The sequence below is a fragment of the Globicephala melas genome, chromosome 13 (genome assembly GCF_963455315.2).
Source record: "Globicephala melas chromosome 13, mGloMel1.2, whole genome shotgun sequence".
NCBI lineage: Eukaryota > Metazoa > Chordata > Mammalia > Artiodactyla > Delphinidae > Globicephala > Globicephala melas.
The window spans coordinates 74,676,421-74,697,089 of NC_083326.1; the positions used below are offsets into that span (position 1 = coordinate 74,676,421).

General features: G+C 46.7%; 1 protein-coding gene across 10 annotated transcripts in view; it reads left to right on the forward strand.

Annotated features, from left to right (window-relative positions):
- Nucleotides 1-20,669, forward strand: part of RPH3A (rabphilin 3A) — a 98,395-nt gene that overhangs the window by 50,804 nt on the left and 26,922 nt on the right. For all 10 annotated transcript variants that reach the window (XM_060311090.1, XM_060311095.1, XM_060311094.1 and 7 more), the window contains 3 exons: nt 14,566-14,695; nt 16,094-16,180; nt 18,560-18,725. In XM_060311090.1, coding sequence (XP_060167073.1) covers nt 14,566-14,695; nt 16,094-16,180; nt 18,560-18,725 — 383 coding nt within the window. The remainder of the gene's footprint in view (nt 1-14,565; nt 14,696-16,093; nt 16,181-18,559; nt 18,726-20,669) is intronic.

Below are 20,669 nucleotides of genomic sequence, written 5' to 3' on the forward strand. Positions count from 1 at the left end.
ACAAATTTGCTGAGGAAACTTATTTTTTTTACACTGGCCAAGGTCTCCGTTCTAGAATCATGCCCGAGACTCCTGTTTGGCAAGCCCCTGGCTTCCCCTGAAGGAGATTTCAGAGCCTTCCAGGGAAGCTGGGGCCAAGCCCATGGTGACAGAGTGTCCCTTTGCTGAGAGAGTATGTTTTCTGCTGGAAAGGGGAGGATAGTCCTAGAAGATTCTGGCTGAGGCCCTTTCCCCTGCTCCCTTCCAGCTGCCAGCCCTTGCTGGTAGCATGGCCAGAGGCAAGCCCATGCTATTTGTGTCTTATGACCTTGAACCTGCCCTCATTCCTGTTCTACTCACACTTCCCTGGGAGAGGATCAGAGTGAAGTCAGATGAAAGGAGAGAGACATATCAGACACGGATCGAGACTGAAAATGGGGCGCCATCAGGGCTCCCCCTCCAGAACCTGAGGCTCAGTTGATGAGCCTTGGGGGCTTCAGTTCTCCACTTGTCCAGTGAGGCGGGTCAGTCTGAGTCTCAGGATCCTTCCTGATCCGACTCTACAGTATTTGGGGGTGTCTGGTGAAGGACCCTGTACCCTGTGGTTGGCTGCACCTCTCAGAGCAAATGAGCTCCTTCTGGCTCTTCTAAGTGTTAAAACTGCAGATGTAGCTGTGTCCCCTTCTGGGTCTAGACACCAGCTCTGTGATGCTGAGTTTTCTTTTCTATTACCGAACAGTCATCTGGGAGACACGTGAAGTCATCGTTTACATAGTAAACAATCATTATAAATGGGTACCATTTAGTGATTGAGCACTTACTATGTGCCAAACATCAAACCTAAAAACTTCATATGGATTTAACTCATTAACTGCTCCTCTCAACCCTATCAAGTAGGTGCTATTTTGCAGGTGAGGAAACTGAGGCTTAGAAAGGTTAGGTCACTTGTCCAAGGTCACACAGAGCTAAGATATATGTCCCTGTCTGTCTGGCTCTCAGAACGATGTTCTAAACTATTAGGTATCTTTCCTGAAGGTGTGGCCTCAAATTCTTAGACTTTGCAGGACATGGACATTTTTAAAGCTCAGGTTTGGAGGGGGCATTTGGGGAGCTACAAGCTAGAATCCCTTCTGTGCTGGCCCAGTGATTCCTTCCCAGTGATCTTATTAACCTGTTTGTACCTCCAAAGCTGCCAGAACTGGTCTCCGTGGTCCTAAGGCCATGGAGAGTTCCCTGGGAGAATCACCCTAAGGCGTCCCAGGAGGTGCTGCCTCCCTGGGGCAGTTTTGCTAGAGTTTCTGCCCCAGGGAGCACCAGATGATACAGTGGACCAGAGTTGGTTCTCACCTTGGAGCCTCTGCTTTTGCCCAAGGTGGTGTCTAAACCTTCACTGAGTGGTAACTCAGCCCACAACCAAGCTCTGCTCTCTTCAGCACCCCCAGAAGGAAAGCTGATGGAAACTCATTAAAGAGCCTCATTTTGCCCCACATCCCTTATTCAAGGCTAAGTGGGATCTCAGAATTTATTTTGCATGACGTGATTGCTGTAGATTTTCTATACTAGTGAGGACACTTGGCTTGCAAGAAAAGGAATTAGTTCCAGCTAGGTGGTTTCGGTTATCTATCACTGCATAACAAACCACCCAAAACTTACTGACTACAAGCATCAGTAGTATACTCTTTTTCATAATTCTGTGGGTTAAGAATTTAGACAGGGCTCTGCTAGGTTGATTTTTGCTCCATGTGGCATAGCCTGGGGTCACTCACTCAACTGCATTCAGTGGGTGGCTGGGTTGGACTGGAAGGGCCAGGAAAGCTCCAATCCTTTGTCTGTGCCTCAGTGCACTCTGCATGGCCCCTCTCTCTCCACGGAATCTTTCCTTATTCAGTAGTCTGGCCCAAGCTCCTTTACATGGCAGCTGACTCCCAAGAGAGCAAGGATGGAAGTCTCCAGGATTCTTAACAGCTAGGCCTAGAACTGGTAAGGCATCGCTCCACTGCAATCTATTAGAGAGGAGAAATAGATCCCATCTCCTCCTGGAAGAATGACTTATGCATCCAGGGAAGGAAGATGTTAATGGTGGTCATCTTTGGAGACTGTACCCCATTAGGCAAAAGGGAAATTTAATATAAGGATTCAGAGGTATCTCAAGGGATCCAAGGGCAGGAACACAGCCTAGTCTCATGAAAGGTCTGCTTCTCATCCCACATCTTAGAAAATATAATCTCATACTATACCTTCCTAGTTGTTATATTTCTTCTTAGTCCTAATTCCAAATTCCCGGGGAAGGAACTCTGATTGGTCCAGGTCACCCTGAGTGCTGCCCCTCATCCAATCAGCTGTGGCCAGAGGTGCCAGGCTATACAAACAAGGCTGCTGAGTGCTACTCCAGAGAGTGCAAAGGGCCTTTGTAAATTGAACGGACACCCAGGGGGTGTCCACAGGACTTTTAAAACATATTAAATATGGAATTAAACATTTGGGGAAATTTGTGTGTGTGGGTTTTGTTTTTGTTTTGTTTCCCAGTGGTAGGTTCCTCCATGTCTTTATCATATTTCTTTCTATCCAGAGCCTCTCAAAGGCATTACTCATATATTCTGCCCGCAAGGGGACAGGCAGCTTGGTGGCTTCCATTTGAGGTCAACATCCCTCAACAGATGGGCCCAAAGAAGTAATTAGGATTTGGCATTAACCTTGGTGTCCAGACACTGTGATGGAGGAGGAAGTGAAAGAGACACAGAGAGACCTGTCGTTGACAGAATCTGTTGGATTGCTATCACCTCCCCATCCCAGTTCCACCATCCCCTATAGTTTTGGCACAGAATTTTTCCAAAATGTGGACAGGGGGAGAAGTGAGTAATAATGATTGGAATTTGCTACATCTAATTAGGTAGGCATCTTTCCTGTGGTTTGACAAGCTGACAGTAAACCAGATCATAGTCTCCTCTTTCCAAAGGAAGATTCCCCTACCGCCCCGCCCCTTTTTTTTGTTTTTTGACTTGGAGTCCTAGACATTCTGTGGGTAGAACTCCTGGGGTATCCTGATATTATAGACATAGTCATCCATGTGTCTGTGTGCTTTTTTTTAAAAATAAATTTATTTATTTTTTATTTTACTTTTGGCTGCGTTGGGTCTTCGTTGCTGCATGCAGGCTTTTCTCTAGTGGCGAGTGGGGACTACTCTTCGTTGCAATGCACAGGGTTCTCATTGCGGTGGCTTCTCTCGTTGCGGAGCACGGGCTCTAGGCACGCGGGCTTCAGTAGTTGTGGCACACGGGCTCAGTAGTTGTGGCTTGCGGGCTCTAGAGCACAGGCTCAGTAGTTGTGGTGCACGGGCTTAGTTGCTCCGTGGCATGTTGGATCTTCCCAGACCAGGGCTTGAACATGTGTCCCCTGCATTGGCAGGTGGATTCCTAACCACTGCGCCACCAGGGAAGTCCCTGTGTCCATTTTTAAGAAGAAATATTCATAGATTTCATCAGGTTTGGGGGGACTCTGAACCCCCCCCCATGTTGAGAACCACTGAGTAGTATCTCAGTTTTCTCAGGGATTGGGTCGATGGCCTTCTAATGTCCATCCAGCCTTAATAATTTATGGAATCTGTTTGCACAAAATGAAAATGAAGTCTTCCTAATTCCTTAAGCAGCCCAGTGCCTGGCATAAAAGAGAAAGCAAATGAATACATATTGGATGAATTCTTAACCCAACTGACTAAGCCTCTCATTGAATGTTTTTAACCTCAGGATTTCCCGGACCTTATCTATAAAATGGGGAGTTGGACCATGTGGTCTCCAAGTCCCTCTAGCCCAAGGTTCCTGAACCTTGGCACTGTTTACATTTGGGGACAGACAATTCTTTGTGGTGGGTGCTTTCCTGTGCACCATAGGATTTTTTAGCAGCATCTCCCACAAACTAGGTGCCTGTAGTAACCGGGGCTGTTACCAAGCTGTGACAACCCAAAATGACTCCAGACATCGCCACGTGCTCCCTGAGGGGCAAAATCACCCCCTGTTGAGAACCACTGCTCTAGCCTTTTTGTTGAGTGGCTCAAGAAAGGAAGAAGAAACAAATGAGAATTTCCCTGCAACCACACTCAACTTCTAGAGAAATAATAATAGCCCACCCTTACAAAGCACCATGTGTTGGCACTGTACTCAAAGCTTTATGTAGATTCATCTATGTAACCCTCACAACAACCCTATGCATTAAGCCGCATTATTATCATTCCCATTTTACAGATGAGACAACTGAGGCACAGAGTGGTTAAGCAACTTGCCCAAGGTCACACAGTTAATAAGCAGTACAACTGGGATTACAAACCCAGGCTGGCTGGCTCCAGGATTAGAGTCCTATTCTGCTATTCTATAGAAAGATAAACATTTATAGCCAAGCATTGTATTAGGAACTTTCAAATATGTTGTATTTCCTTTAATCTCTCAGAGAGACAGACTATTGTCTTTGCTTCACAGACGAGATTATTGAAGTTCATGGAGGTTAAGACACTTGCCCAGGGGCACACAGCTTTTACATGGCCAAACCAGACTTTGAATCTGTCTTTCCACATTATCCTATTGCCTTTTGGCAGTGCAGGTAAGGATGGCAATTGACAAATGACTTCAGAGTTTCAGGGAAGTCAATAATTTACAGGGTGTCTCACATATTCACTCAGGTTGATTGGTTCAGTCTCATACTTCTTCCTACCATAGGACAGTTCACCCCTCTCCACCACAATGACCCTTGTGCCCTGTGGGCCTCAGCAGCACATTCTCTCAACTCTGCTTTCCACAACAGAAAAGGGCAGGTGGAGGGGTTAGAAAGAGCCCCAATTATAAGCACTGAAATGAAACAAAGGCTTCATTCTTCCAAGGCGGGTAACAGCGTCTGGGTAGCTAGACCTAGCCTCCGATCCCATCTCTGCCACTTGCCAGCTGTGTGCCTTTGGTAAGTGACTCCCTGTCAGTGTGCCTCGGTTTCCCCATCTGTAAAATGGGAGTGAATAATAGAACTGACCTCACAGGTTGTATGACTTAAGGAAAACAATGCACATGGAATGCTTAGCACAGCTCCTGATAACTGTTGCTATTATTGGGTTTAAATGACCCAGCTCCTTGCCTGACTGACTGCATTAGCCCAGTGGAGCCCTCTAGCTGTCTTTCTCTCTTGGCTCCAACTCTGACCCAGGGTGACCCACTTCCCCAAAGTGCTGAGGTCCAGACAGGAATCCCATTCACCAATCCATCAAGGAGAGAGATTACGATCAACGGCTCCCCAGGTAGTGACGGTAATAAACAACGGTGGGAATTAATGAGTCTGAACTGCACACACCCTGCATGCCAGCCGCGTGGCTTCATGACAGAGCAACTTAGTCATTTAAGGACAGGTTCCTGAGAGACCCTGGCATTGGAGTTCAGACCACCCCCCTTCAGAGCAGCCATGTCCCTGTTCACAGCTGATGGCCCAATCTAGGCTTCAGAAAATGCCGAGTTTAATAAACTTAATGGTAACATCCACTTGGCAATTAGGGTGACGGGATAAGCGGCATGATTCTGGAATTAATGGTGTGTGTGTGTGTGTGTGTGAGAGAGAGAGAGAGAGAGAGAAGTTGAGAGACAGAGAGACAGAGATAGAGAGAGACAGAGAGACAACATGACATCCACTCTCCTACTTTGCTGCATTTTACAAACCATTGTGTAATCATGCTCAATCACAGCTCTAAAGGCAGCTGCTCTGGCTTCATACCATCAGTGATGGAACCCCAGCTTTTCAATATTTCCCTCACCAATTCAGGAACCGGCACATAAAGCCATCACACCTTCACAGGTAGGGTGTCCTCAACTCTGCAGCTCGCCACGTTAAGCCCACTTCCTGGAGCAATTGTACATGCATTAGCCTTCTCTTCGGCATTCGTCAAGACACTGCGGCAATACTGGTTTGAAAGCTCAAAAGCAGTTGCCTGAATGTTTCTGAGGCCAGTTTGAACTTTTTTGAGGGAGCCTGGGCTTAACAAGTAAGCACTGTCTGAGCTGCATTTGGCTTATATCCTTGTCTGCAGAAGGCAGCCAACTAGGGCTTGGCTCCCTGCAAGAGCAGAGTGTGTACAGCCGTGTGTGTGAAAGTGTGTTCTGTACATGGGTGCTGATCATGCACCTGTTCCTGTGTGGGGTATATGTGCCATCCGTGTGTGTATTTAGAGATGGGCACACGAGTCCTGTCAGTTTCTAGTCACTGCAGCCCCTTTAAAAGCTTTAGAAAGACGGGGCTTCCCTGGTAGCGCAGTGGTTGAGAGTCCGCCTGCCGATGCAGGGGACACGGGTTCATGCCCCGGTCCGGGAAGATCCCTCATGCCGCGGAGCGGCTGGGCCCGTGAGCCATTGGCTGCTGAGCCTGCGCGTCCGGAGACTGTGCTCCGCAACGGGAGAGGCCACAACAGTGAGAGACCCGCGTACTGAAAAAAAAAAAAAAAAAAAAGAGCTTTAGAAAGACGGATTTCATGGGCAGATTTTAGCACCCTCGTTATATAGGAAAAAAATGTGAGTATAGGGAGCTATAAACGCCACAGATTTCCAGAAGAAATAATTAGCAGCAATCATGACTGAGTAGTTACCATGTTCTGGGCATTTTACAAACACTCCCATTAAAAAAAAAATTTTTTTTAACATCTTTATTGGAGTATAATTGCTTTGCAGTGGTGTGTTAGTTTCTGCTTTATAACAAAGTGAATCAGCTATACATATACATATATCCCCATATCTCTTCCCTCTTGTGTCTCCCTCCCTCCCACCCTCCCTATCCCACCCCTCTAGGTGGTCACAAAGCACCACTGAGCTGATCTCCCTGTGCTATGCGGCTGCTTCCCAGAGTAAAATAGCTATCTATTTTACATTTGGTAGTGTATGTATGTCCATGCCACTCCCTCACTTTGTCCCAGCTTACCCTTCCCCCTTCCCGTGTCCTCAAGTCCATTCTCTAGTAGGTCTACGTCTTTATTCCCATCTTGCCCCTAGGTTCTTCATGACCATTTAACTCTCATTTTATCTTTGCAACAATCCTAGGAAACAAGCACTTTGTTTTCCCTAATTTACACACGAAAAACAGAGGCTTAGAAAGGTTAAGTAACTTCCTTGAGGTCACAGAGCTAGGAAATAGCAAATATGGACCCAGGCAAGGTCACTCCAGAATGGACACCCCAACACCTGCATCATAAGTGCCTTGTGGGACTTCCCTGGCAGTCCAATAGTTAAGACACCATGCTTCCAATGCAGGGGGCGCAGGATCGATCCCTGGTTAGAGAACTAAGATCCCACATGCTGTGCGGTGCGGCCAAAAATTAAAAAAAAAAAAAAAAGTGCCTCTTATTTCTAACTTCTGAAAGTGTGTGTGCGTGTAGGTGTGGATGTGTGTGTGTATGTATGGAGAGTCTATGTTTTCCTGGGGTTGTACTTGGAGAGGGTGATTAGAACCTCACAGAGTCCAAAGTCTGATTTGTCTGACGTCCACAGCAAGGCATGGAGGAATTGCCCAACCCTTGCTCTGGAGAGGAGGACTGGAATCTGATCTGGACCTGAATCAGGTGGAAATAGAACCTAGATGGCAGATGGGGCGGGGAATGTGGGTGTGGTGGGTAGAATAATGCCCTCCCCCACCACAAATATGTTCACACCCTAATCCCTGGAACCTGTGGATATGTTATCTTACATGGCCAAAGGGACTCTGCAGGCATGACTAAGAATCTTGAGATGGGGAGATGATCCTGGATTACCCAATGTAATCACATGGGTCCTTATCGGAGGGAGGCGGGAGGGTCAGAGTCACAGCAAGATTGAAAAATGCTACACGGCTGGATTGAAGATGGAGGAAGGGGCCACAAGCCAAGGAATGTGGGGCAGCTTCTAGAAACTAGAAAAGGCAAGGGAACAGATTTTCCCCTCGAGCTTCCAGAAAGAACACAGCCCTGCCTGCCAACACCTCGACTAAGTGAAACCCATGTCAGATATCTAATCTCTAGAACTATTAAGATAGTAAATAATATATGTTGTCATAAGCCACTAAGTTGTAATTTGTTACAGCAACACTAGGAAGCTAACACACAGAGTGACTCCTTGAAGCTGGCTAGCGTGCAATGGCATCTCTCACGGCCTTCCTGCTAGTGTACACTTTCACCACCACTGAGTTAGACCCACTTGGGGCAGTCTTGTAGTTTTAAGAGACCTGGTCCAGCCCCACGTGTAGACAAAGTCCAGGGACCTGCCTGCCTCATTCTACCTGGAACCACTGCGGCATTTGAAACTCTCACTGCTCCGAGCCTCCCAAGGACTCCATTCCTATGTCCATATGTTGTCTCAAAATGGGGAAAGTTGAGTCTCCTCTACTTAAAGCCCTTTCATGCTGTCCCATCACTCTTAGACTCAAGACCCTGCATGGAGTGGCCCCTGCCCACCCTCCAGCCTCATCTTCTACCATCCAGCCCACCAGCCCTGCTAAGCATCTCTCAAGTCCCTTGCACATGCTGTTCCCTCTTCTTCCAGTGCTTTTCCTCACCCTCTTTACTGGGCCAGCTCCTCTTTATCCTCAGGTCTCAGCTCAACAGTCACTTCCTCTGAGGCCCCATCTTACTGTTCATGTCCCTCTCTGTGAGTTCTCATAGCTTCCCATACTTGTCCTTCAGAGCACTTACTCCGAGTGTAGTTATGATGATCGATGTGATCATTTAAGTAACATCTGAGTCCCCCACTAGAATGCCAGCTCCATGATGGCAGGCACCTCATTTGTTTTGCTCCCCCTTGGGTCCTCACTGTCTGCTGTCACACGGTAGGTTCTCCATAAATATTTGTCGAATGAATGAGTAGACCGTCTGCATCTATTGGGACAGCAAGGTCAGAGCAACTTGGGAATCCACTTCCCACCCCCTCCAGAGGTCATCTGTTGGTGCTCAGAAGAGGGGACATATAACCTTTCTGGTGCCTCTGGGAGCATCCTGGGAAATGGGAGATGCCCACCCAGCTTCACTGAGTAACCGTCAGCTCCCCTAAGCACCCAGCCTGGTGATATATGGGTTTCCTGGATTGAGGTGCAAGTAGGAGCCATAAAGTTAATCAGACGTGTAAAGACTTAACTAGAGAGTGACAGCCACTTACAATGTCCAGCTAATTGGGCCCTTAATGTGGAGACATTAGACAGGCAAACAAAAGTATCCTGCCATTGCAGACAGGTCTTCTCTTAGTCATTGAAGGTCCTTCAGTTTCAAAACACAAGGGGAAATCTTGATGTTTCAGCCTCAGCATCTGAGAATCCCTGAATGTTGCCCATGGCAGGAAGCTTGAGGTGCGTCTCATCTAACCCCTCACATTATTGTCTGGGAAGAGGGCACGCAGAGAACAAAGCCTTTTCAAGGTCATTGACTGGATAAGAGGTAGGATTCAAAGCCATGACTTTTAACCCTTGGCTTACATGTTCTCTGTCTTCAGAAATGCACTTTATTGTCTAATGTAACGTAACGCATGTTTCTTGTAGAAAGTTAAGAAAGTATGAGGAGTCCAGGTAATTGGTGCTTTAGGAAAGGGGGTAGCAGAAGCTTTATAGAAGGAAATTAAAATTACTCATAATCCCACCACCTGGTGATAATCCCTGTGAATATTTCAGTGTGTTTCCTTTCTAATTTTTTTTTGTCCAGTGCACACCATGAAGATATTCAGATGAGCATGATCACAATTCTACATCCTGGGTTTGGGGGTTTTTTCCCCCACTTAACATAATAAGGAGAGGATTTTCTCATGTGATTTCTCCCACTGCTTCCTTCCTTACTGAAGCATTTCTCAAAGTGTGGCCAGGAATTCACCAGCATCAGGATCATATAGGGAGTCACTTCAAAATGCACACACTCTGGACACACCCCAGTCCCATAGAATCATTGTCTGAATGTTGAACACTCTCCCCAGGTGATCTAGATGGACCATACATTTTGGAAACATCCCCCCATGCCGTGGCTCTCAACAGGACTGCATGCTGAAATGCTGGTATCTGGGCGTAACCAGATCCATAGCTGAGAAGTTTTAGAGCTGGGGCCCCAGGCATTGGTATTTTAAAAAAATTCTTTCTGGGTCATTAACATGGGTTGAGGGTTGCCGGCATCTTTCGTAATGCACATAGGTCTCTCCTGCCAAGACTGGTAACAACAAACATTCCTTATGGGGTGAAGAAACTGAAATGTTTTATCACCAGGATAAAGACCCATCTGTGACTCATGGTCTGCCATGACGTAATTTGGACTTAACTTCCTGCAAAGTTTTATTTCCAAGTTTCTGCTACTTGGCTGTTGGGGCCCTCCCTGTTGAGGCCCTAGTATTCGGGGCTGCAGAGAGGATGTCCAAAAGGGCGGGCTCCAGGAACCCCCCGCTCATCCTGATCTTTGAGCAGAGAAGGAAGGTCTGCCCATCCCCACTCCACTTCCTTCTCTCTTTATTGGTCTGGACTGAATTCACAAGTCACAAGGGTCTCTACGCTGAGAGATGTGAATAATGATCTTCAATCTGTTGTTTTTCCATGCCATTTGCTGCCACTGATAGAAGCTAATGAGACGCTCCCTGTACAATGCGTGTTAATGGGGGCTTTTGGAGTTGAGGATCGAATGGTGGAAGGAACAGGCATCTTGGTAGGGATGCTAGAGTGTGGGTTTGCAAGAGGTGGGTGACTCCACACCCTTATTTTCCAAGAGGAGACAAGTAAGCCTCGTAGGTTTCCTGAGCAAAGTACACTGCAGTTTAGAATTGGGTCATCTATCCCATGCTGTCTTCCTGAGCTGGGTGGGCAAAGCTTGACTTGAGGCAGAAGGCCATGAGGGGACTCCAAGGAAAGCAAAGGTGGTTCACTGACACAGAGAATGAGATTCTAGCCCAGGCTGAGTGACCCAAGTGACTCTGTGCCTTGGGACCCCCATTGATAGAATGAGAAGAACAAAATCTAACCACTTTCTGGCTAGGTCAGTCCATGAAGGAGAAAATAGGTGAGAACAAAGGTGTGTGCCAAAAAAAGAGAGAAAAAGAAAATATATATCACTGTGCAATTTCCATCCCCTGCCCCCGTTAGCTTACCTCACTGTCTCATAATTCTGTGGCATTGAAAGGCAACCTGAAATTCATCTGCTCCAGATGACTTCAAACTGTTTCTTTAAACAATGGAACCAACTTTCCAAAGGAAATCTAATTCAACAGCTCAAACAAATGAAAGAGATAAATGCAGACATGCTCTGGACGAAATGGGGTTTTTTGGTTCCTCAGAATCACTCCCACCATACCTCTATAGTGGGTGGCCCCAAAATGGTCTCTGAAGAACCCCTGGGGCGCCATAAAGCACAATTTGACAACCACCAATTTAGCCCAACACCTTCCCTTTTACAGATGAGGAAACTGAGGCCCAGAGAGGCAAAATTCAGGGCTAAAATCCAGATTTCTCAACCCTATGTTGAGGATTCTTTAGGGGAACAAGATGATGGCACAGCTGTTGGGTGTCTTGTCCCGACCTCTGAGAAGTCAGAGGCAGGTGAGATAGAAGCAGCTGGGGTGACTGCACGTGTGCAACTTGGTTCCTACCAATGATGGAGGGTCCCTTGGTATGGGCAAAGCAGGGGAATTGAGCAGGGTGGAGGTTGGACTGTTCAAGAAGGTCCCCATGGCTCTGCTTGGCAGTAGTGGCAGTGAGGTCTGATTAAGAACAGGAACTATAGCTGATTCATTTTGCTGTACAGTAGAAACTAACACAACATTGTAAAGCAACTATATTCCAATAAAAATTAATTCTTTTAAAAGAAGAAGAAGAACAGGCACTCGAGAGCCAGACTGCCTGGGTCTGAGCCCAGGCTCTCTCCACCTCCCCGCTGTGTGACTTGGATACCTCACTTAACCTCTCTGTGCTTCACTTTTCTCATTTGGAAAATGGGGACAAGAATAGTCTTTAGCTTATAGTGCTGCTGGAAGGATTCATTAAGAAAATCCATGTGGAGTGCTTATCTCTGTGCCTGGCACATTGAAATTGCTCAGCAGACACTGGCTGCTGGTGTTCTGAGACTGAGGACTGGGCGCTCCTGGTTTGTGCTGCCTCCCATCATCCTATAAAAGCAATTTCTAGGGAAAATGTGGGGAAGGTTGGGGTAGAGGAAGAGGAGGATGAGGAAGAGAAGAGCGTGCTGCCTTTGGTTCTGCACATCCTGCCTCTCAAAGCAGCTCTGTCCAATCTGGGTCACAGCAGGCGCTAGAGCCTACAGGCTGCTTTGGGCTCCTCTGTTGAATGGAACACAGAGGGAGAAGCTGCTGTTTATAACACAGCGAGTAGCATGCTTTGAGGGGATGGCAGGAGCGAGGAGGACCTGTGGGGAGAGTCAGCATCAGGTGGTGGCCAGCAGGTCTGCCAGGGACTTTCTGGAGCCTGTGATACCCACAGCTGATGTCCACAGCTGAGAGCCAGTGCGTGGAGGGGGTGGGCAGGGTCCGGCTCCATCTGGGTCCACTGGCTGTGGCTGGAACAGGAACAATAAGGTTCTGTTTGAGGAAAAAGCAAAGAGGTGACTTGAGGCTGGTGGGACGGGTCAAAAACAACCCACCTGAGATCGAAGGAGGATGCCCCCACAGGTGTAGTCATTATGTGTAGCCTTGCTATTCAGAGTGTGCCCTTGGGCCAGTAGCATCGTGTGGAATCACTTGGGAGTTTTCTAGGAATGTAGCACCTCAGGCCTCACCCCAGACATGATGCTTCAGAATCTGTTTTAACAAGATGCCAGTGTGACTTGTGTGCACATTGAGTTTGAGAAGTGCCAGTGTAATACACAGGATACCTGGCTTCCAGTTTTAGCTCTGTTACTTCCTAGCTGTGTGACCTTGGACAAGTAATTTAACTTCCTTGTGCCTCACTTGCCTTAGTTGTAAAATGGCTTCTTAATAGTGCCTGTCTCTTAGGGTTGGGTGCCAAAGCACTTCATACCATGCCAGGCCCATAATAAACACTATGTAAGTATAAGCTGCTATTGTATGTCACTTGACATTCAACTCAGCTTACTTTTGCTGGATACAAATTTGGGAAGTGGCCTGCCTTCATTCATTCATTTGTTCATTCATTCATTGGTTCGACCATCATGTGTGAGCACTCACTGTGGACCCCAGGTACCGTTCTGTTCCTGAGGACGCAGCAGGGAACAGGACAGACAAGATCCCCAGCCCAGGGGAGCTCAGAGTCTAGGAAGGCAGCCAGGTATGGACTCACAATTAACTAATTACTTAATGTAGACAATTCCACAATTACTTACAAATGTGACAAGTGCTATGCAGAAGGGTTGCCAAAAAAGTAAATAAAATGGATGGTTGGAGAAGGCTTCTAAGAGGAGGTGATATTTTAACCAGAATATGAAGGATAAGGAGAATCTAGGCAGGAAAAGTGTGTGTGTGTCTGTGTGTGTGTGTGTGAGAGAGAGGGAGATCACAAATATGTGTAATGAGGGAATGCTGCATTCCAGGCACAAGGACCAGAATGTGCAAAAGTGCTGAGGCAATTAGGAGAACTAGAACTCAAAGAAGGCCAGTGTAACCAGAGCAGTGGTTCTTAAACTTTTGTCAAAATCCCCTGGAAGGCTTGTTTAGACAGATTGCTGCCCCACCCCCGGAGTCTCTGATTAGGGTTGTTGTGGAATGGGGCCCAAGAATTTGCATTTCTAACAAGTTCCCAGGTGACACTGATGCTGATGGTCTGGTCATCACACTTAGTGAACCACTGAGCTAGAACATTGAAGCAAGACCAAGAGGGCGAAAAGGTTTGGGGTTTCATCTGGGGCCAGACCACGTAAGGTCATGGAAACCTCATGGAATGAGAACCAACTAAAGGTTTTAAAGGGAAGTGGGAGTGCCATGATCAGATTTATGTTTTAGGAATATCACCAAGGCTGTGATGGGGAGAACAGACGGTAGAAGGCATGAATGAAGAAAGCATGGAGACTAAGGGGTTAGTCATCCAGGGGAGAGATGTCAGTGGCTTGGTTGAGGTGAAGACGGAGAGAAATGGGTGGATTCCAGAAGTGTTAGAGCGTTAGACATGATAGGATTTGGTTGGGTCATTGAATGTCTGGGAGGAGGGGCTCAGGAAGACCCTGTAGGTTTCTGGTTCAAGCAAGTTAGCAGATAGTGGTGCCATTTCCTGAGAATGGGAGCAGGTTTGCTGGGGATGAGGATGAAGAGCAGCCAGGATGAAGAGTTCAGTTGAAAGCACAAGTTTGAGACCCAAGTGAAGACGTCATACAGACAATTAGATAAACAGATCTGGGCCTCCAAAGACAGTTTCTGGAGGAGGTGACATGAGAAAAGACTAGATAAGGTTCTTAATCTGAAGTTGGTAGAATAGATGGGCTTTGGGGATGTCGGAGGGGTTTCGTGATGTTCTGAAAATATATCAGAATGTATGTGCCTTTTTCTGGGGAGGGGTCCAGTAGTCATTATCAGATACTCAAGAGTCTATGACTCCAAGAAGGTTAAGACCATCAGCCAGATAATGAGGGAGAAGCTGGTGGTCCCTGGTCCTTTGAGGTCCGTATAACCCTGACTCTGCTTCCAGGCGCCTGGTGGACCGTCTGGAGAACATGAGGAAGAACGTGGCTGGGGACGGGGTGAACTGCTGCATACTGTGTGGAGAACAGCTGGGGATGCTGGGCTCTGCCTGTGTAGTGTGTGAGGACTGTAAGAAGGTACCATCGCCCTCCCCTTCCCTACTTCCCCGCTCATCACATGCATAGGGGCTAGGCCTGGGCTCCAGCCTTTGGGGGCCTTGGGTCTTGGGGATGGAGCTTGGATCGGGAAAGGTAGTTGCCAGAATATGATTCCTTCTGGGATGCTCCCATGCCCAGCTGTATTCCAAGGTAACCCTGATCCTGGTTCCTCCCCTAGAAGTCACTCTGACCCTTCTGTCTCCTTGGAGCTCAGCTCCATCCAGGATGAACTTGGGAGACTGAAGTAGGACATGAACTATGGTTGAGCCTGCAAGTATCCTGGTTGTGGCTTAGCAAGTTATAGGTCAGGCTAAAGAGCATGCTGGGGGAATTCCCTGGCGGTCCAGTGGTTAAGACTCCACGCTTCCACTGCAGGGGACACGGGTTCAATCCCTGGTTGGGGAACTAAGATCCCGCATGCTGCACAGTGTGGCCAAAAAAAAAAAGCATGCTGGGCTTGTGTCTACATGGAAGACACGTGTACATGGAAGCCCTACCCAGCATTCTCTACCCTGGGGTACAGTTCAAGCCACTTAGAAAGCCCCTCTCTAGCCAAGTTAGGCCAAGTTAGACTTTGGTCTTCTTAAGCATTCACTCTTGAAGGGGAGTCTCCCTGTGCTCTCTCCACCCTGCACCCTCTCCTCAAGCTGTTTGAACTTGACAATTCCAGGACAGAAATACAACTGTCCTTGGGTCTGTCTGATTCCCAGGAAAGGAGTTCAGGGGAGTGACCCAGCTGGAGATATCCATAATGTCACTTGGCATCTCCTACTTGGGGTCCCATTTAGCATTTAGAATGGAATATTGGGGAAAGGTTATCTACTCCAAAAAACTTGCCTTCTGTAGTTGACTAGATAGTGAGAATTTTGTGACCTATTTGTTTTGACTTCCAGAAAACTCAGCCAAAAGTATAATGTTCCATCATACAGTCATGGCATTTACTCAGATAACGTCTTTCTCCATAAGGAGTTGAACCTGTAGTCATAGTCTAGGGTGTCTCAGATTCATTTGGGAAAGAAAGAAGAAATAAAGTAATAAAATGGATATACAGTCTCTCATGATTAAAAAATCATGTCAGTGATCTCCCTTGTATGGATGTTGAAAACTCCAACCCCACAGGGACTCTTGGAGAATCCCTTCATCCCGCGCTTGGGAATGACTCCAGTTCTTGTTATCAAAAATCAAGACTCAGATTGGAACTTTATTCTAACTGGCCTTGGTCATGGAAGGGACGTGAGGAAAGGAGAGTTCTGTTGCTTTATGTCCATCAAGGGAGAATAGGGCTTCATTGCCACCATTGCCAGCCACTGCTCCTGATCACCGGCAGCTCCAAGCCTGGCATATCTGAGTGTGCACTGGGCTATGTTTTGTCCCCAGAATGTCTGCACCAAGTGTGGGGTGGAGACCTTCAACAGCCGCCCACACCCTGTGTGGCTCTGCAAAATCTGCATCGAGCAGAGAGAGGTGAGTGGATTGGTCCCATTCAGCTCCTGGAGCATCCTCCCTCCTTTGTACGGTTCCCCCTTCCTTGCTATAACTAGGGGAGTAAGGTGGCAGTTGGGGGGCTGGGGAACCTGCTCAGGCACATGTCTTAAGGGATTGGTATAAAAGGAACCAGCTCAGCTGTGAACACTGGCAGGACACAGTATTTGAATGAATTTCTTTTCTCACCTCTCGCTTCTGTGACTTTTCCTTCTCTCCCTCCCTGCTCTCTTATTCATTGCCCTCTGACATCCATTGTTCCCTACTCCCCATTTCTCACCTTCTGGGTCTTCCCCTACTGCCACCTTCTCTTTCCCTCTACTTCACTTCTTGTCTCACACTTTCCCTCATTTTCTTTTCTTTCCCTGTACAGATCTTCCTCAACTTACAATGGGGTTGCGTCCCAATAAACCCATCGTTACGTGGAAAATGCATTTAATACACCTAATCTAGTGAACGTCATAGCCTAGCCTACCTTAAATATGCCCAGGGCATTTACATTAGCCGACAGCTGGGCAAAATCATCTAAGACAAAGCCCATTTTATAATAAGTGTTGAGTATCTCCTGTAATTTATTGAATACTGTACTGAAGGTTAAAAAAAAAAAGAGGGGCTTCGCTGGTGGCGCAGTGGTTGAGAGTCCGCCTGCCGATGCAGGGGACACGGGTTCGTGCCCCGGCCCGGGAAGGTCCCACATGCCGCAGAGCGGCTGGGCCCGTGAGCCATGGCCACTGAGCCTGCGCGTCCGGAGCCTGTGCTCTGCAACGGGAGAAGCCACAACAGTGAGAGGCCCGCATACCGCACACACACACAAAAAGAATAGCTGCATGGGTACAGAATCATCGTCAGTGTACAGCTGTTTCCCATCGTGATCGTGTGGCTGACTGGGAGCTGTGGCTCCCTGCCCCTGGTCAACATCACGAGACAGTATCCGATCGAGTATTGCTAGCCCAGGAAAAGATCAAAATTCAAAATTCGAAAAGGACTTCCATGGCAGTCCAGTGGTTAGGACTCCGAGCTTCCACTGCAGGGGGCGTGGGTTCGATCCCTGGTCAGGGAACTAAGATCCTGCATACTGCATGATGTGGCCAAAAAAAAAAAAAAAAATCAAAATTTGAAGTATCGTTTTTATTGAATGCATATCGATTTTGCAACACTGTAAATTCAAAAATATCATAAGAAAACCATTGTAAGTCGAGGGCCGTCTGTACTCTCCTCCTCAGAGCTCTTTTTTCCCTTTCATCCTTATCTCCTCTGCCTTTTCTTCTTTCTCTCTTTGCCTCTCACCCTTCACACTTCTTCCTCTGCACTGTCTTCACTCTATCTCTGTTTTTTTCTCTCATGGAATCTTTCTCTTACCTAGGCTTGCTTTTTATTACCCACTTTGTCCCAATTAACTCCCTTTACCTTTTCCCAATTTCTTCATCACTCATCTTCTGCTGCAGATTCCTGTCTTGGAGACTGTTGCAAGGACCATATTTCCCTCAATATCAGTCAGGGTTCTGGGAGAACAGATGGCACAGTCCATCAGGATTATCAAGGAAGCTTTGATAAAGGTGCTGTTTGCAAGGGTCTGGGCTTGGATAAGGAAGATCAGCGAGGCGTGGTGAAGCTCGCAGCACCAGCAATAGCAGGGTTGCTGATACCACTCCTGAGACTGAAGGAGTGGAGGAGGGAGCAGCTGCCAGACTGGACACTGGGTATCAACCAGCAGGAATGTAGCCACTGCCTGCCTAGCAAGGAGGGAGCCAAGGGACTCAGTACCCTGACCTCACTAGCTTCTTTCCGCCGATCCCCCACTGATGCTCTCCTTGACCAGATCCACCTGGAAGGTAGAGATGAAGAAATTCCAGTTACTGTAGTCCTTACTGGTCAGCTTCCTGGGGCACAGAGCAGGGTGAAAAAAGATGTAGAACCAATCTGAAGGGGCAACAGAAGATGTCCAACACACTGCCCCAGGTGGAACGCTAATCCACAAGGCAGGGAAAAGGCCAGAGGTCTTGGGGAGGGTGTACGTGGATCATCGTCTTTACAGCAGCCAGTGTAGTAGGGAGCACAGCACATTTAAGAGGTGGCAGACTTGGTGTCAGTCCACTCTCTGGCTGTGTAACCTTATACCTGTTCATAACCTTTCTGATATTCAACTGTTTCCATCAAGAGGTTGGTTATTCTCTGTTGAGTGTTCAGGGATATTGTGTGAATCAAATAAGATTTGTGAAAGCTGTGTACTGGTGAGAAAATGCACTGCCTATTGTGTCAGTGCTCTGTGAGCAGGGAGAAAAGTGAAAAATTGGCTCTCGTGAAGGCAGGAGCGATAGGGCTTGGCTGTCGTGTCTTCATGTTCTACCTCTCCTCCCCCAGGTGTGGAAGCGCTCTGGAGCATGGTTCTTCAAGGGCTTCCCCAAACAGGTCCTCCCACAGCCTATGCCCATAAAGAAGACCAAGCCCCAGCAGCCAGCCAGTGAGCCCGCTGCCCCTGAGCAGCCCACCCCTGAGCCCAAGCACCCTGCCCGGGCTCCAACTCGAGGTAGGAAAATACAGCTTCTCCTTTCAGAACCAAGGACGGGTCTTGGCTAACTGGTCTACCTGAAGGGTGCCCTGACATCATGTTTGTGTTTCTACCCAGTTGGTGGACAGCCAGCCTCTGGGCTTGGGTCTAGGTCACCTGTGTCTCCTTCACAGCTCATCACAAACCTTTATCAAAAAGATAGTTCAGGGAACTCTCCAGCAATGCCAGGCTGTCAAAAGACTTTGTTGTCATCCCTGATGGAGTATTGAGAGGTATAACAGAGGTGGAAATCAAAATTAGGAACTGAGAAAGACTCCCAACATCAAAATACACGCTGGAGTCTGGGGGGCGGGGGAAAGGGGGCTTGCTGAGAAGGCCTTCTTTGCTCCTGATTAAAAATGAAAGATGAATAGCAAGGAAATTAGTAAAAGAAAATTACCACTACTCTGGACATTACCACTATTATCTAAGTATTATTATTAATTATTAAAATGATGGTAAAAAAGGGAGAGACAAAGCAATAAAAAGAAAAAATATGACCCCAATGAAAACACATTTTAATATATTAAGGCCACTAAGACTGACCAGATAAAGCCCTTGCAATACTTTCAATTAGCTAAGTGATAAAATCTGGTCTGAATGACAGTTCTAGAGTTTGAGCGCAGTCAGTGCTTCTAAAAGGAAGGTTATAGTTGAAGGTCTCAAAAATTGAAGTGTCCAACTATAACTTCTCAAGGTGCCCGCTACAGTGTCTGGCAGTCAAAAGGCACTCAACAAATACTTTCATCCTGGCAAGCCATCAGCAGTTTCTGCTCCTTGCAGAGACTCATCAAATTGTCAGCCTATACTGCATCCCTGAGAAGCCCCACGTTTCCACCTCTAGAACATCTTTCTTCCTGGTTAAACATTACTCCCTCTAGGCTGAGAAGACTGCGTAGCTTTACTGTCAAGATCTTGAACATGGGAGCCCAGGAAGACCTGAGTTTGAATTCCAGCTCTGCCACTTACAAGTCATGTGAGCTTGGATGAGTGACCTAACCTCTCTAAAACTCTTTCCTCATCTATAAAATGAGATTAATAACTCACTGGGTTATTTTGAAGATTAAATGAGATGCTACAGGCATACCTCATTTTATTACACTTTGCTTTATTGCACTTCATAGTCACTGCAATTTTTTATAAACTGAAGGTTTGTGGCAACCCTGCATCAAGCAAGTCTGTCGGTGCCATTTTTCCTGCTCACTTTGTCTCTCTGTGTCACATTTTGGTAATTCTCACAGTATTTCAAACTTTTTCATTATTATTATATTTGTTATGGTGATCTGTGATCGGTGATCTTCAATGTTACTATTGTAATTGTTTTGGCTTTTTTTTCACAATAAAATATTTTAAATTAAGGTATGTGCATTTTTAAGACATAATGCTGTTTCACACTTAATAGACTACAGTATAGGGTAAACATAACTTTTATATGCAGTGGGAAAAAATTCACGTGACTCACTTTTTTTGTGATATTCGCTTTATGGCAGTGGTTTGGAACTGAACCTACAATATCTCCAAGGTATGCCTGTACATGTACAGTACTTTGCAGAGTGCAGCACTTAGTAAATGTTGGCCAATAGTACATAATATTAATCACCTATACACAGACACGTACACTTACACACATAAATGGTATGAATTAGCTTATTATATAAACTCTAGTCAAAACAAATGACTCTGAAAATATTCACCTCATTGGAAAGAAGTAACATCACCTGCATTGCATAGCAACTCCTAAACAATTGTTGGCAATAACATCTAGTGCTGGTGAATATGTGGAGAAATGATGGTATAAACTGTTGGTAAGACTATAAGTCACCCCCAGCCTCTTCAAAAGTAATATGGCAGAGGTTATTAAAATTTGAAGTGTATATACTATTTGATCCAACAGTCCCCCTCTGGGAATATATTTAACAGCAA